General features: G+C 39.5%; 1 protein-coding gene across 1 annotated transcript in view; it reads right to left on the bottom strand.

Moving 5' to 3' along the window:
* Window positions 1-14,216, bottom strand: part of LOC116703903 (CUB and sushi domain-containing protein 1) — a 199,153-nt gene that overhangs the window by 76,973 nt on the left and 107,964 nt on the right. The window contains exons 28-33 of the mRNA XM_032539380.1: window positions 3,423-3,539; window positions 3,189-3,302; window positions 1,332-1,427; window positions 956-1,159; window positions 470-594; window positions 275-371 (exon numbers count right to left, since the gene is read on the bottom strand). Coding sequence (XP_032395271.1) covers window positions 275-371; window positions 470-594; window positions 956-1,159; window positions 1,332-1,427; window positions 3,189-3,302; window positions 3,423-3,539 — 753 coding nt within the window. The remainder of the gene's footprint in view (window positions 1-274; window positions 372-469; window positions 595-955; window positions 1,160-1,331; window positions 1,428-3,188; window positions 3,303-3,422; window positions 3,540-14,216) is intronic.

Genomic DNA, 14,216 nt, shown 5'->3' with positions numbered 1-14,216 from the left:
TATTTTGGTATTACAACTCATCCATCATAGATCTCCAGTGTATGCTGTATGTGTGTGTGTGTGTGTGTGTGTGTGTGTGTGTGTGTGTCTGTGTGTCTGTGTGTTTATAGTTTAAGACCTGCCATTTCTAATTCATTGTATGTGTGTGTGTGTGTGTGTGTGTGTGTGTGTGGTTTAGAAGCTGTAATATCTCATTCATCAACGATCTCTGCAGTGTTTATGTGCAGGGTGTCTGTGTGTGTGTGTGTGTGTGTGTATGAGCTAATTGTCATACCAGAAAATGACCCTAATTTGGGAGCTGTCATGTCTCCTCCATCGTAGATCTCCAGAGAGTCCCAGTTGTGCTCAGTAGCAAATGTCATCACTTGGATCTAAATAGCAAACGATAAAATTAACAAAAATAACAACCTCCAAGTTTATGTGTTTCTTCCATAGTTAAATAATAATTTATAAGTGTATACATATGTACCTGTATCCCAGCCCCTTCACTGACATGGATCCTCCACAGACAGTTAAGACTGTTTGGGTAGGGTTCAGGATAGCCAGGAGACAGTATTGTACCGCGACGTTCAGTCAAATTGCCACTGCAGGGAACTACAATGGAGACATTAATTAGGAATTTCTTGGCATTGTTTAATAACTAAATAGTTAACAGATAAGACAGGTTGTTGGAATATTGCTCTGCTTACCCCAAACATTATTGTGTTCAAATTTACCACTACAGGGAGCCAGAGAATATGATACATATTATTCATGGTATAAACTAAGGTGACAGTTGAAGCTGTTTGCAAAAGGCCTGCTCTCAGCAGAGAGAGATTTCACACAGGCATACATTTAGTTTGTTAGAATAAATGTCAAATTTCCAACTCTCACTGGATGATTCCCATAAAGGACTGATTGCGTACTCTATATGTTGGGTACATTAAAGATACATTTCAGGCTTGGTTAGCCTTACCTATACAGCTTGGTGTTGTTGCATTCCACTGTGCAAGAGCACCTGGCACGGCCTGGCACCAGATAGCACTGGATCCTTTCAGTAGATACCCTGGACTGCATTCGAACCGAACCACAGAGCCAGCTGAGAACTCTGAACCAATTCTCCTGCCATACCGAGGCTCTGGCACTGAACTGCACTGACTGTCACTTGTGCGAGGCACAGCTAAAATGGTGATGGTAATTAAATATTGAAAAAAGGAGAACAGAAAAAGACAGAAATGCAGCTATCAGTAGAGATACTTTCATGTTGAACTTAAATTCAATGCAACTTAGTGTGTGTAAGTGTATGTATGTGAGAGAAAGAGAGATATAGAGACAAACAGAATGAGAGTTACCTTGGTAGACGAAGTGAAAACCTCTAGCTGACTGGCCACTCTTAGCATTGAACCGCAGCATGATCTGATTGGAAGTTGCCAATGGCAATGTCTCTCCTTGAACAAACAATTACATGCATGCACACACACACACACACACACACACACACACACACACACACACAAATACAAAGATGGTTTCAAAATGTATGTTAATGATAAAAACAGCATTCTTATCTTTCCTAAAAGCACACAGCACACACACAAGTTTTTGTTTTCCTTTTACAAAATTGCAGACAATGGACACACAGAACATAAACATTCCGTTCCATACAAATGTAACCTCAGACACATACACAGCCTTTCTGTTCAACAGACACAGATTTAATTGTACTGCTTTACATTCATGCAGGGGTTTCTCCCTCATTTTCACATTGTGTTAAAATGTGGTCCTCACAAGAATAAGAATGCAAGAATAGCACACACCAACTCACAGGCTCATACACACAGAGATTTATATGCACACACGTACACAAGCAAACAAAGTAACAGTGATAAATGAGAAAAACATGGTCTGGTGTGGCTGACATTTAGAACCATCATTAGCTGCATCGGGATGTGTGTGTATGTGTAAGTTTGGTATGCGTGGTTTGTGTGTCAGGATAATCAGTCAGTTAGCTGCAACAATGTGCTACAAAGCTGTTTGTCTGCGTGTATGTGCGTGCATGCATGCATGTGTGATAGGGTAATGATGCGGCTAACATTATTTTATAAAGCCTGGTGTGTTTTGTTCTTTGCTGCCAAAAGGGGAATTTCAAACCCAAATTAACTTTATGGAATAAGCCACCCATTCTACATTACATAAACAGGCCTCTTTCCTTTGAACTAACTTGAATGGCTAGTAGTTGGAAATAAATAAATTGCATAATGTGCAGCTACATTTAGCCAAACCAAAACTGTCACATCCCCCTAGTTAATAGTGTGTTGAAATAAGCTCGCTAATCCACTCGAACGAAGGAAAAAGGGCATAAAAAAGCAAAAAAGTAAACCACAGTATAAAACATAAATACATGACATACAAGACATGCTCTGTCATATCCATTTAGATATGTTTGTGTTTTCTCTGTTTTCCAATCCTTTATTAAAGAGCTTTAATTTTTCTCAAAATTTTACAAACACACGACTAAATAAAAAAGACAAAGAAAATATTTTAAAGGCCCTGGTTTCTACAAAAAGAAACTACATGTCAATTCCAGTGGGATTCCCCTGCAGCATGCCCCCTGGTCATGACACACAACAGAAAAGCACGTAGCTTTGAGGCAATGAGAGCACATTTTTCCAACAACTACAGCATGCTATCAATATTTCTTCATAGTTCATTCTTCTACTATGTCATCTATGTAGATTTAGCCTCATCTCTGAATCTTGATCATGCTGAGTGTGTTACTGTGTAGTGACTCAAAATGTTGCCAAGCTGGGATGACTCAAACTTGGAGGGTAAGGAAACCCAGGGAGGAATTTGTGGCCTCAGTGAGGCGCTTTCCACTGCTGATTTCTTCTTGTAACGATAACCCATACTGGATTTTCACCAAATACATCACTGTCAAATAAATCGTGATAAGGACCACTGGTGCTGTGTTCTACAGCCCCCAAGAGCTGCTTCCTTACAAGAGATTTCATTATTTCTCTCCTACAAATATGTGCCCAGGAGCCCAACAAAAGAAAAACTGAATAGCAGCTTTTCAAAAATCTAATTTAATGCTAACTCCCAATAAGTAAAAAAAAAAGAAGAAAATTGTCAAAAATCAAATGACAATATTGTGACCCAATAGCATTCCTTCAGTTTTGTTTGACACCTGTAGCCAATAGGAGACTCACCTGAATGTGACCCAGCCAAGGAGCTGAGCAATCGAGCATTCTCATTGGCTCCATCAAACAGCTCCACTGAGTCATTCATTGCTGTCTGGAAAACAGCAAACTGACCAAACACCACTGAAGAAGATAAAAAGGCAAGAACACAACAAAGAAAGATGGATATAAATTAGCTCTTCTGTAGGTGATTTAATAAAAAATCAATTGTAAGAATGTATAGTGTGTCATTGATGTACTTACCAAACTGTGTGGACACAGTGATGTAGTAGGAGCAAGTCTGTCTTGTAGTGTAGTTTAGAGGATAGTTTGGAGACAAAACTACTCCTTCAGATCCACCATACTGTCCTCCGCATGGAGCTATGGAAAGACAGAAAGGGAATTTCATCTTTTTTTTTAAATTACAGTTTCTTAAATAAAACACAAGATAATTTATACAGTCCCTGACAAAAGTCTTGTCGCTTATCTATTTTGTAGAAACACCTGCTATTATCCTGACTTTTAATTAATCAACTGGTGTAAGAAATAGCTCATATGAAAAGCTAAAACCCTCCCAAATGATGTTCAATGCACTGAAATAAATTAGTTTCACTAAAAAAAGATTTATTATTTAAAGAAGACAGAAAGGTCAAATTTTGGCAAGACAAAAGTTTTGACGCCTATACATAAATTTAACAAATTTACTACAAATACTAAAATATGTCAGCAAATTAAATAGTGGTGCTGTGAGATTCAAATTTAATATCTTGTATGACTTCCATGAGCTTGAAGGACTGCATCCATGCGGTTTGGCAAGAATTCATACAATGTATTGATGAAGTCATCAGGAATAACTAGGAAAGCAGTCTTGCATGCCTCCCAGAGTTAATCAATATTCTTTGGTTTAGTCTTCCATGCTTCCTCTTTCATCCTACCCCACATATGCTCAATGATGTTCATGTCTGGTGACTGGGCCGACCAATCCTGGAGCATCTTGATCTTCTTCGCCTTGAGGAACTTTGAAGTGGAGATGGAAGTATGCGATGGAGCACCATCCTGCTGCAGAATTTGGCCTCTTTTATGGTTGGGAATATAAGAGGTAGCTAAGATTTCTTGGTATTTGAGACTATTGATGTTGCCTTCCACCCTGCAGATCTCTCGCACACCCCCATACTGGATGTAACCCCAGACCATGATTTTTCCGCCACCAAACTTCACTGTTTTCTGGGTAAATCTTGGATCCATGCGGGCTCCAGTAGGTCTCCTGCAATATTTGCGGCAACTGTGGTGTAATTCAACAGAAGATTCATCTGAAAAATCCACTTTCTTCCACTTCTCCAGCGTCCATCCTTCTAGCAGGCTGTGGGCCTTGGCAAATGCCACACGGTTTTTCAATTGTCTTTTGTTTAGTGCTGGCTTCTGGGCACTGATTCGACCATGGAGGCCATTTCGAGACAGAATCCGACAAACCGTTCTGGTTGACACAGAGACTTCATGGGACCAGGTCTGGTGGAGCTCTGCTGCAGTGGAAAATGGTCTGGCCTTGGATTTTCGAGCCAACAAACGGTCTAGTGTAGTGGGGTTGTTTTTATACACACCTGAGACCTAATTGATCCATTATTAGTCACAGGTGAAGTTCATGTGAGAAAAATCTTGATTAGAAATATATTTCAACGGCACTTCAGGTCAATTTGTACACAAGCGACAAGACTTTTGTCAGGGACTGTAAGCTATGTTTTAGGTACTGTTTACGTGTTTTACACGTTTTCCAAAGAGAGAGGCCACAGCATTTTCAGACACATTCTGTGCTCAAAGACATGAACGTTATTGTGCTTCTAACGACTGTCAAACTCTGCTGTATTTGCTGTCGTTTGGCTGGCTATCCTTGCTTACCAGCTCTGAGAAGCCTGAGTTCATAGGTGTTTCCATAGGGGGTGATGCCTCGCCAGGCTATTCACAGACATCTCAGAGAAAGTAGGGATAGAAAACTGTAACGTATACACTACTCTGCCTTTCTTTAAGACCAAGGACCTTGAGTTTAATTGCGTGAATGACATCCTGGCCCATCTCTTCAGGATCTATCTGCCTCCAGGCACCAACTCAGTGGTCACTGTTAAGTCTGCAGCATGTTCCAGCATGTTCATCATATTCCTTTATCCAGAGAACCACCAGATCATCCATATTCTCTTTAGCTTTTCTGAGAAACTGTGTGGCAACAACTCTGTGCTGTAAACAGTCTGCTATCCCAGGGATGCCACCTTTCTACACTGAAGTGTTGATTTTTTCCATTCCTAATGGATAAGTCAGCCAGTTACTTATGAGATGATTCTAAACTTGCTGGTTTTCTTGGAGTCCTACTCTTCTTCCTCTTCTCCTAATGACCTTAATGATCCTCCAAAGCCAATGTAGCAGCTTAAGGCAGTGACCTTGTAGGATGCTCTGCTTTGTCCTGGTGATGAACTGACCTTGCTTTTCTTACCACATCCTGATTGACTCCCTCCGTGGGCTCTGGTGGTCTTATCACACCCTTGCACTGTCCTAGGTCCAGTGCCCATTATAGATGTGTTATTTTCGACTATTCTGAAATAATGTTTTTGAATATTTCTGCATCCTTGGGGTCTCTAAACAGTCTTGGAATTTCAAAAAGCAGGTATGTCTGGAACTCTGAGACTCTTTTGGTTTTATAGAACCCAATTGTATTCATGTGTGATAATAGTAGCCATTTCATTGTAGTGAATTTTTCATTGTAATGAATCTAATGGTATTAACCCAAACTGCTGCAACAACTTATGAGATTTAATTACGCATGAGAATGGCCATCACAAGCGTAAACAGAAAAAACGTTGTACATGGGTTGTTGTGAAAGTGTGCATATTGGCCTGGACTGCTGTTTGAATTATTATTCCAGTCCGATCCTGCCTCTGGTTCTTAGTGTAGGGTTGCTTGTCTCCCCTTCCCACCTCAAGACCAAACTTCTCAGCAGCCACGCTTATTACGATAGTCATCATAGCCTCATTTTCACATCCCCTTTGGCTGTTGCTTCCAGCACCTTGTCCTCATCCTTGTCAAACTTCTGCCACTATGTTGTTTTGCAGCCTTGAGGCCACCTGCTCATTTTCTTCTCTGATTGCCTTATCAAGAGGGACTATTAGTACGGAGCCCCCGAGGTGTAATGGAGGGAAAATCAAGGAAAAATTACAACAACAAAAAAGAAATTACAAAAAAACATGTCCTGGGGACAAACGCTTTTGCAAAATCTTGACTTTGTTTTGCGAGATCTTGAGTTTTATTTGCGAGATCTTGACTTTGACATGGAGAAAAAAATATATACTGGAACAATCACTTTTTTGAGATCTTGACTGTGTTTTGCAAGATATTGAGTTTTATTTGCAAATTCTTGCAAATCCAACAAACAATAAGGTAAACCTAGCTAACTAGCTAGCGCATAGCACGCTAGCTAGTATCTAGCTAGCCAGTAGCACGACATGATTACATCTTCTTGGTTGTCTAAATACATCGCACGTAGGCGTCATTTCATCTCATATGCTGTGTCTCTATCCTATCCTGTCCTATTCATGTTAGCCTACTTGTGGACATTGCGCTGTAGTAGGGGGGCCTGCCTTGATAATCTTGCTTAAGGGCCGGGTGGCAGAACGCTAATAGATATCTTACACATTGACCATCCTTTCTTTAACATCGACAGACAGGTCCGCCCGCCCAAACACAGACAGACACACACACACACACACACACACACACACACAGACACACACATTTTAAATTACAATGTTTTACTATTTCTATCACTATATCTGCATTGGCTTGTGCGTATAAATATTATTAATTGCTTTTACAATTTTGCAAATCAGTTTTGTGATAAGATACTTGAGGTCTATAAACCTAGCAAATAGAGGTTCTAAAACAACAATTCTCCATACAGCATTATATATGGAAAAACAATTTTGCTCTGAGGTTCCAAACGCATTTTATTCTCACTGTGTTTCACGATGAAACTAAATTAACATTTATTGTGTACATGTAGTGTTTGCTCAACAGTTTGTGGTTACTCTGAAAAGTCAATATAACAGTTCTGTTTATGCTTTTGAAAAAGCTCCAATTAGAACTGCAACTCAACTTTAAAGTTTAAATTATTTAGTTTAAATATTTTCCTGTACTCTCACTACTACCTCAAAGCATTGATGTGTGTGTGTGAGAAAGGATAAGGAAAATGAGACATAGACAGGGAGACATAAGACTACAAAAGTGTTGTGCACATGTGTGTTCTTGTTTATGTGTGGGGATGATCAAAGCCCATGGATGTGTGAGAGAAAGACAGTGACTTGCATGGCATTTTCAATGCATTTATTTGTGTGTATGTCAGAGGGTGTGAGTGATCAAAGCACGTGTGTGTGAAGGCTTTTGATAAGGCTGACACCTGAGCCTAGAGCTGCACCATTGGAGGATTGTGGGTAGATCAAGACAAGACCTCTAGACCTGAAGTTTGAATGCAACAGCACAACAAGAATCAATCCAAAAAAGTATCAATCGATACAATGTGCGGGTTCAGGTGGACTGAAATGAAAGAGGGTGATTACTCTGATGCTTTAGGAAAGTATGAAGGGATAGAAGTGGGGAAGAGGAGGCTGAGTGGGTGGAAGTAAAACAACTGTTAAGCAAAGGAGTAGAAACTAAACCAAGTTTTGCTGTATTTGTCATTCCAGGCATGTAAATCGGTTTTACTGAGCAAGTCTTAGCCAATAATATAGGCCCTTCTTAATGTCCACACGCACAGTCTCATTGGGTTTGACATGTGGTCCTAATGAGTCCGCAAGGGCTCAGGCCTGTCCCACTCTAAAATTGGAAAGTGCTTCAGGGCTCTCCGGTGGACTTTTTGAGCCCTTTATGCACAGTTTCCACTGAACTGCTTTAGGGAATTACCCTCAAGGAATGTCAGAGGATGTCCAAAAACATCAAAAAAAAGAAAAGAAAAAACACTGAAGAAGCTGGAAAAATATGAACATGACCATACCACCAGTGACTGTTTCTAGTTATTTTTATTTATTTTTATAGGCCCATGACCCAGGCAACATATTAAGTCACAGTGCTGTCCCATTTCTCATACAGCATTTTAACCTCGGTACCCTCATGCTCTCACATTTCCACTGAGTACAGAGGTGATGATAATTAAAGTCTGTTAGGGATCACAGCCGATACCGTGGGTGGACATTAGGACTGGGCCACAGAGGTACTCACACTACCAACCAAAACAAGACAAGAAGTGAGGAGGCCAGAAGAGGTGAGAAAAGAAGCGATAAGAATGCACCATGGGTGTGTGTGTTGGGGGGATGGCATTGACAGATGTGCTTGTTGTTGCTGTTTTCCACACACACACACACACACACACACACACACACTAATTTAATTGACCTCTGCTGGCCTAACCTGCAGTATAAATTTGCACACGCCCACATGCTGTTCACACACAAGGTTTGTAACTCTCTTGAGCGTCCTGAAGATGGAAGGTCTGCTTCTTATGGGTCATGCAATGGTAGTAGGGATTAATAGGCTTTTTGAAATTACAGTACACTGATACAGGAGATCCCACACTGTGCACTGACTCAGCACTACCTAAATTCATTCACTAAAAATGTTATCCTGCTGGGTTTGTGTAAAGAGGAAGGAACTACTATAAAGAGGGTGCAGCAGAGCAGCCATCTCAGGTAAAAAAAATAAAAACATACCTCTGTGTTTTACACTTTTTCTATATTTATAATGTGACATATAGTTACCAAATATTGCTATATACTGTGTGGTTACAGGTAAATAAATGTGTGTGTTGTCACGTCAATGAAAGGCATCACGATTTTTAAAATTATTTTCCATTGCTGTAATTTCACATTATAAATTACAAGGTTACAACTGCAGCATATTTGGATTTATAGCTAGATCTTTGGTTGGACACTATTTGAGCACACAAATACACATGCACACAGATCGAAAGCACTATACTTTGAAATTATACAACAAAGCCTTGGAGCCATTTGGGGACATCATTTTTCTGCTAAACTTAACAACTTTTGAGCCAAATCTAGCCAGTTGGATTTAAAAAAAAATAACAAGGATAACAGATTGGAGTAGTAATACGCTTGCCAGCTTTGAGTGCAATGGGCAATGCTCCCAGCAGCAAGAAAAAAAATTGAGAAGAGGCACACAATTAAAATGTGAATGTTTCATTTCAACATAATGTCTCTAAATGATTGAAACAACGAGGATGAAACTGTTTGGGCACTGTTGTCAAAAGCTTTGCTTGCTATATTGTTATCTAAGTCCTACAGTAGCTGCAATATATTCATAAGTATCAGTATATTCAAATGTTTGTATTGTTTTAGCTTTGTATCCTGTAAACTGGACCATATTATGCCCATTTTCAGGTTCATAATTGTATTTAGAGGTTATATCAGGGCGTGCCACGCTAGCAGCATAAGCAAGCAAATATTCAAATGTTTCAGCTGATGACGTATACGGCCCTGTCGATTTTGACCAGCTCTCGGAGGATACACTCAGAACCCTGTATTTCACTCAAAACAGCATGGATGGGTTTTTTTCCAGGTTTGTATGCATGTGGAAGCACCAGAGACACAAAATCCTTTTATACAGTCCTCAAATTTTAGGACATTGCATCCAAACAGTTATCCTACTGTAACTTACAGACAGGACCACCAATGAGTTTTTATGACCAAACAGTAAACAACCCGACTAAGTTTGATATACAAGCCGTAAGTGAAGCTGGCTGCTGTACAGGCCTGGCAGAGCATCACTAGGGAAGATATCAAATGTATGTTTATATCTGAGGGCTTTGACTTGAGTCACTCACTTATTTATTTATTTATTTTAACCAGTATTTATCCAAGGGAGTTTCCCTGAGAGGAAAGCTTCCTTTTTCCTACAGGTTCATGTATTGAACGAAAAAATGCACATGATGATTTCATTTAAGACTCTTTAAACTTGTTCAATACATTTTGATCCTAAAGTTGGGGAACTAGATTTAGGATTCTTATATTTAGGAACCTTAAAATATAAGCAAAAGACCAGCAATTTATAGTCACTATTTTACTTTAAATTCAATGTGCTGAAGTACAAAAATGTGTCACTTTCTACATTTCCTGTACACTGTAAAGTTTTAGTAAATATTAAAAAGAAATTAATTAGTATGTGTGTTTTTTTGGCATTTAATTTGTGTTGTTCTTTCAGATTGAGCTATCTCTTTATTGATACGGCTGATGCTCCTTAGAATCCCAGCCACTGCAGCCACATTCACATTTGTAATTGTCAAAAGAAAGTATAATCGCCAAAGTACATAGGTAACTCAGTGAGCATCAGTTTGAGTTTAAAATTGAATGACCACAGGGCCATTACTCAGAGTGCCATCTTTTAGTGTTATTGAATTTTCAGATAGTGTGTCTATTTTCTGCTTTCTCTTCATTTCTCAGAATATTTTTTTTTTGGAAGTCATTCAGTTCACATCTTTAAGTTTCAATGGAATAAATTGTAGGCTAATTAAAATGTGTCCCTGCCCATTGCAACCTTTTTTTAATATACCTGCATAATGTTGCACTTTCTTTTTAAAAGTGAATAATTTCCCACACATGGCCCTTTGCAACTTGAACATGTGAAGATTATAGAGTGCAGGAGATTAGCAGTTATATCATCCTACCCAATCTTCCCCTTAATGCACATGCATGAAGAAGAGAGAGTTGCTTTAACAGAAGATAGTCCTTAGTAGGGCAGAGTGCCTTGCAGAAAGGTCAGTCTGTTTGACAAATAATGTCCCTTTGAGAGAGTGACAGTATTGGTACATGTGTTGCAATATGAGAGACTCAGCCAACATTATTGTTTGTCAGCTCTAAATATCTTGTTAAATTAAAAATAGTGCAGCAAGCCCATGTATTTTGTTTATTGCCACTGCAGAGAAATACATTTTGTTTATGCACGTTGTTGTTTTTTGCCGGCACTTATCAGGCTTGCCAATGCTAACGCAACCAGCAGTGTGAGTGGCTACAAGGATTCTGCCATTTATACCAGATGCAACAGCTGACGTACGTAATATACACCAGAGTCTTGCCCATTACGTTACATTTGGAGGTGAGAGAATTCAAACCCAAGCAGACACATAGGCTACAATCTCAAATAAAATAATTTAGATTGGAATTCCTCTTCAACTGATATTCTAACATATTGTGTATTAAAAGATTATACATTCAATTGTGTTTGCATGTATAAACACAAGTGGTGTACTGTATTTGATGTGCATGTGTGTTAGTGTGTTTGTTTGTGTGAATACTGCCTCTAGGCGGCACTCAATAATAGCTACGTCTCCATCTCATTTCACTTCTCTGTCTTTCAGCCTCTCTCTCTTTCGCACGCACGCAAACACACACACAGACACACACACACACACACACACACACACACACACACACCCTTATCAACAGTCATGGAGAATTCCTTCTTTCTTGCACCAGCTCTTAGTTACCATGGAAACCAATAAAAGAGCGGTTTAAGATGGGAGGTGTGTGTGTGTGTGTGTGTGTGTGTGTGTGTGTGTGTGTGTGTGTGTGTGTGTGTGTGTGTGTGTGTGTGTGTGTGGTGTGTGTGTTAGTGTGTGTGAGAGAGAGACAAAAAGGTATAGAGAGCCAGAGAGAAATAGTGAGAGAAAAATATTGAGTGAATCAGACACACAGGTGGGAGGAAAGTAGAATAAGAGAGGAAAGAGAGTGAGAAGTAGTTACAGAGAAAAGGAAAGAGGAGGAGAAAGAGGAAAGTGTGAGGGGGTTTGAAAGGAAGGAAGAGAGGGAGTGTAAGTGGAGATGTATTATTTAAAGAGGTCTCACCCTGTCTAATGAGTTTGGACTAAAAGCCCCAGGAGCTGCCCAAAGATAGAGAGACAGACAGACAGACAGACTGACTGAGAAGCTCCCCTAACTATGTGGTGAGAAAATTCAATGTGAGCAAGATTATTATGTAGGACTGGATTTATTTAAACCGTTCTGCTTTGATTATGTGAACTGTCCTTTAGCGTAGGTGATAGCAATCTCAGCAGATCCATGTATCTGGGACACAGAAAGGGTCTGGCCAGGAACCAAATTAAAGTCTGTCTCGCTGTGAGGAAACAGAGCAGGGCTAATATGGTTGGAATCTGAGTCAATCAAGAACTTCTAAAACATGTACTACACAGTCTCTAAAAAAAATGTCAATATAATTTTTTTGGCAATTTATGAAATTAAAAGTATTACATGTTCTAAGTTACTGTATAATATGAGAGAGTATCCCATTTGATCTCTGCAATGCTATATACCCAGAATGTGTGATATAGAAATCTTAGTGTGTAGGCTAATAAAGTGGATCAGAGCTTAAAAACTGAAATGCATTAATTTGTAACAGTAACAAGCAGTAATAAACGCACGTATTATACAATTCAGTACAAAGACATGAATCAATTGCCAGATGAAGTTCAAGGCGTTTCAGGGCTTCAGATCATTTTTTTATTTGATTGAAGACCATTATGTGGTCTTCCATTAATAGCCTTCAAATTTTACTAAAATATCAATACTTGGCTTCTGTTCATTAATACATTATTGTGAGAGAAAGCACCTAAACATAACACTGAATCAATTTCAGGCACCACTATTTGCTAATGAACACAAGTTATTTTAATGTTTAGCACACCCACAAAAAAATGTAGCCACTTTGTCAAAATAGATTAATTCATCTGCAATTTGTATAAGCGCACTCCCCGCACTTCCACATGCATACGTGGAAAATACACCTCCTTGCCCTTCCATGTGCATATATGGAAAGCCTTAAGCAGCGAGAACAGCGGGGCAGGATCCCCATTGGGTACAGAACAGAGCAGCATCAATGACAGAGAAACGCATTGTTTAAGTCAGACAACATGAATTTAAAAGGAGGAGCTGGGGTGGAGATGGGTTGCAAGCGCTAGCAGAGATGCAGCAAGGTAGGCTGGGAAAAGCAGTTTAAATAGAGCGCGCTACTTGGAAATCCAATCTAAAGAGGGAATAGGCTGAGCCATCAGCTGATGGGCTGGCTTAGGAACATGAGATGAGATAATAACCGAGCTTGACTTTGTGACCTGCCAGAACTTATGCTATGCTTCATGCATACGCATTCAAGACAAAAATAATCTTGAAAAAGCAAATTTGGCTTTTATTAGGAATCAATTTTCCTTAAAATTATGCTACTCAAAATTTCAAAAACAGATTTGCACTATAACAGTCATTGTAAGAGCAAACACTGAGACTGTGTTGTGTGGTGTGTGTGTGTGTGTGTGTGTGTGTGTGTGTGTGTGTGTTTTGGTGTGTGTGTGTGTGTGTGTGTGTGTGTGTGTGTGTGCACTGCTGGACAAAAAAGTACTACCAATACATTTTCAGATTTGAGATTGAGTTAAGTAACTGTAACACATCCAAAGTTGGTAAGTGACAATTTTATCTTGAAATAAATGACTATAACTTAATGAGCTTTTATTCTAACTGTTTGTTATTTGTTGCTGTTCTCAAGTGGCTTTTCTGACTGCAATTATCTCATCTTTATTCTCTCCCACCCACTACCCCCCCCCCCTTCACTTTCGTCAGACATTATTAAACAGAGCTTTCACAGGAGCCATTTTCAAAGTGTTAAGAGTTATAAGTGTACAATGTCTCTCGTGTGTGTGTGTGTGTGTTGTGTTGGTGTGTGTGTGTGTGTGTGTGTGTGTGTGTGTGTGTGCGCGTGCGTGTGTGCGTGCATATCTTTTTTTAAATTCATTCCTTGTCCTGCCACCTTGTTCTGTGGCTTATTTGAATTTTTTACCCATATGGCGCCAGGCCTCTGTCACTTTAGAGATCACACACACATGCACACACATCCCGTATACTTTCTGAATGGCATTTTGGCAGGTGCCACTTCCTCAGCTCTCTGAGCTGTCAATCAATTAGACAGTTCAGTCATCCAATCCCTGACAGACTCTATGTCTCCACGTCTCCAAAGTTCACATACACACAC

Source organism: Etheostoma spectabile, chromosome 1, assembly GCF_008692095.1.
Source record: "Etheostoma spectabile isolate EspeVRDwgs_2016 chromosome 1, UIUC_Espe_1.0, whole genome shotgun sequence".
NCBI classification, from domain to species: domain Eukaryota; kingdom Metazoa; phylum Chordata; class Actinopteri; order Perciformes; family Percidae; genus Etheostoma; species Etheostoma spectabile.
The sequence above is the reverse complement of the archived record's forward strand: the minus strand, read 5'-3'. Positions and strand labels throughout refer to the sequence as shown.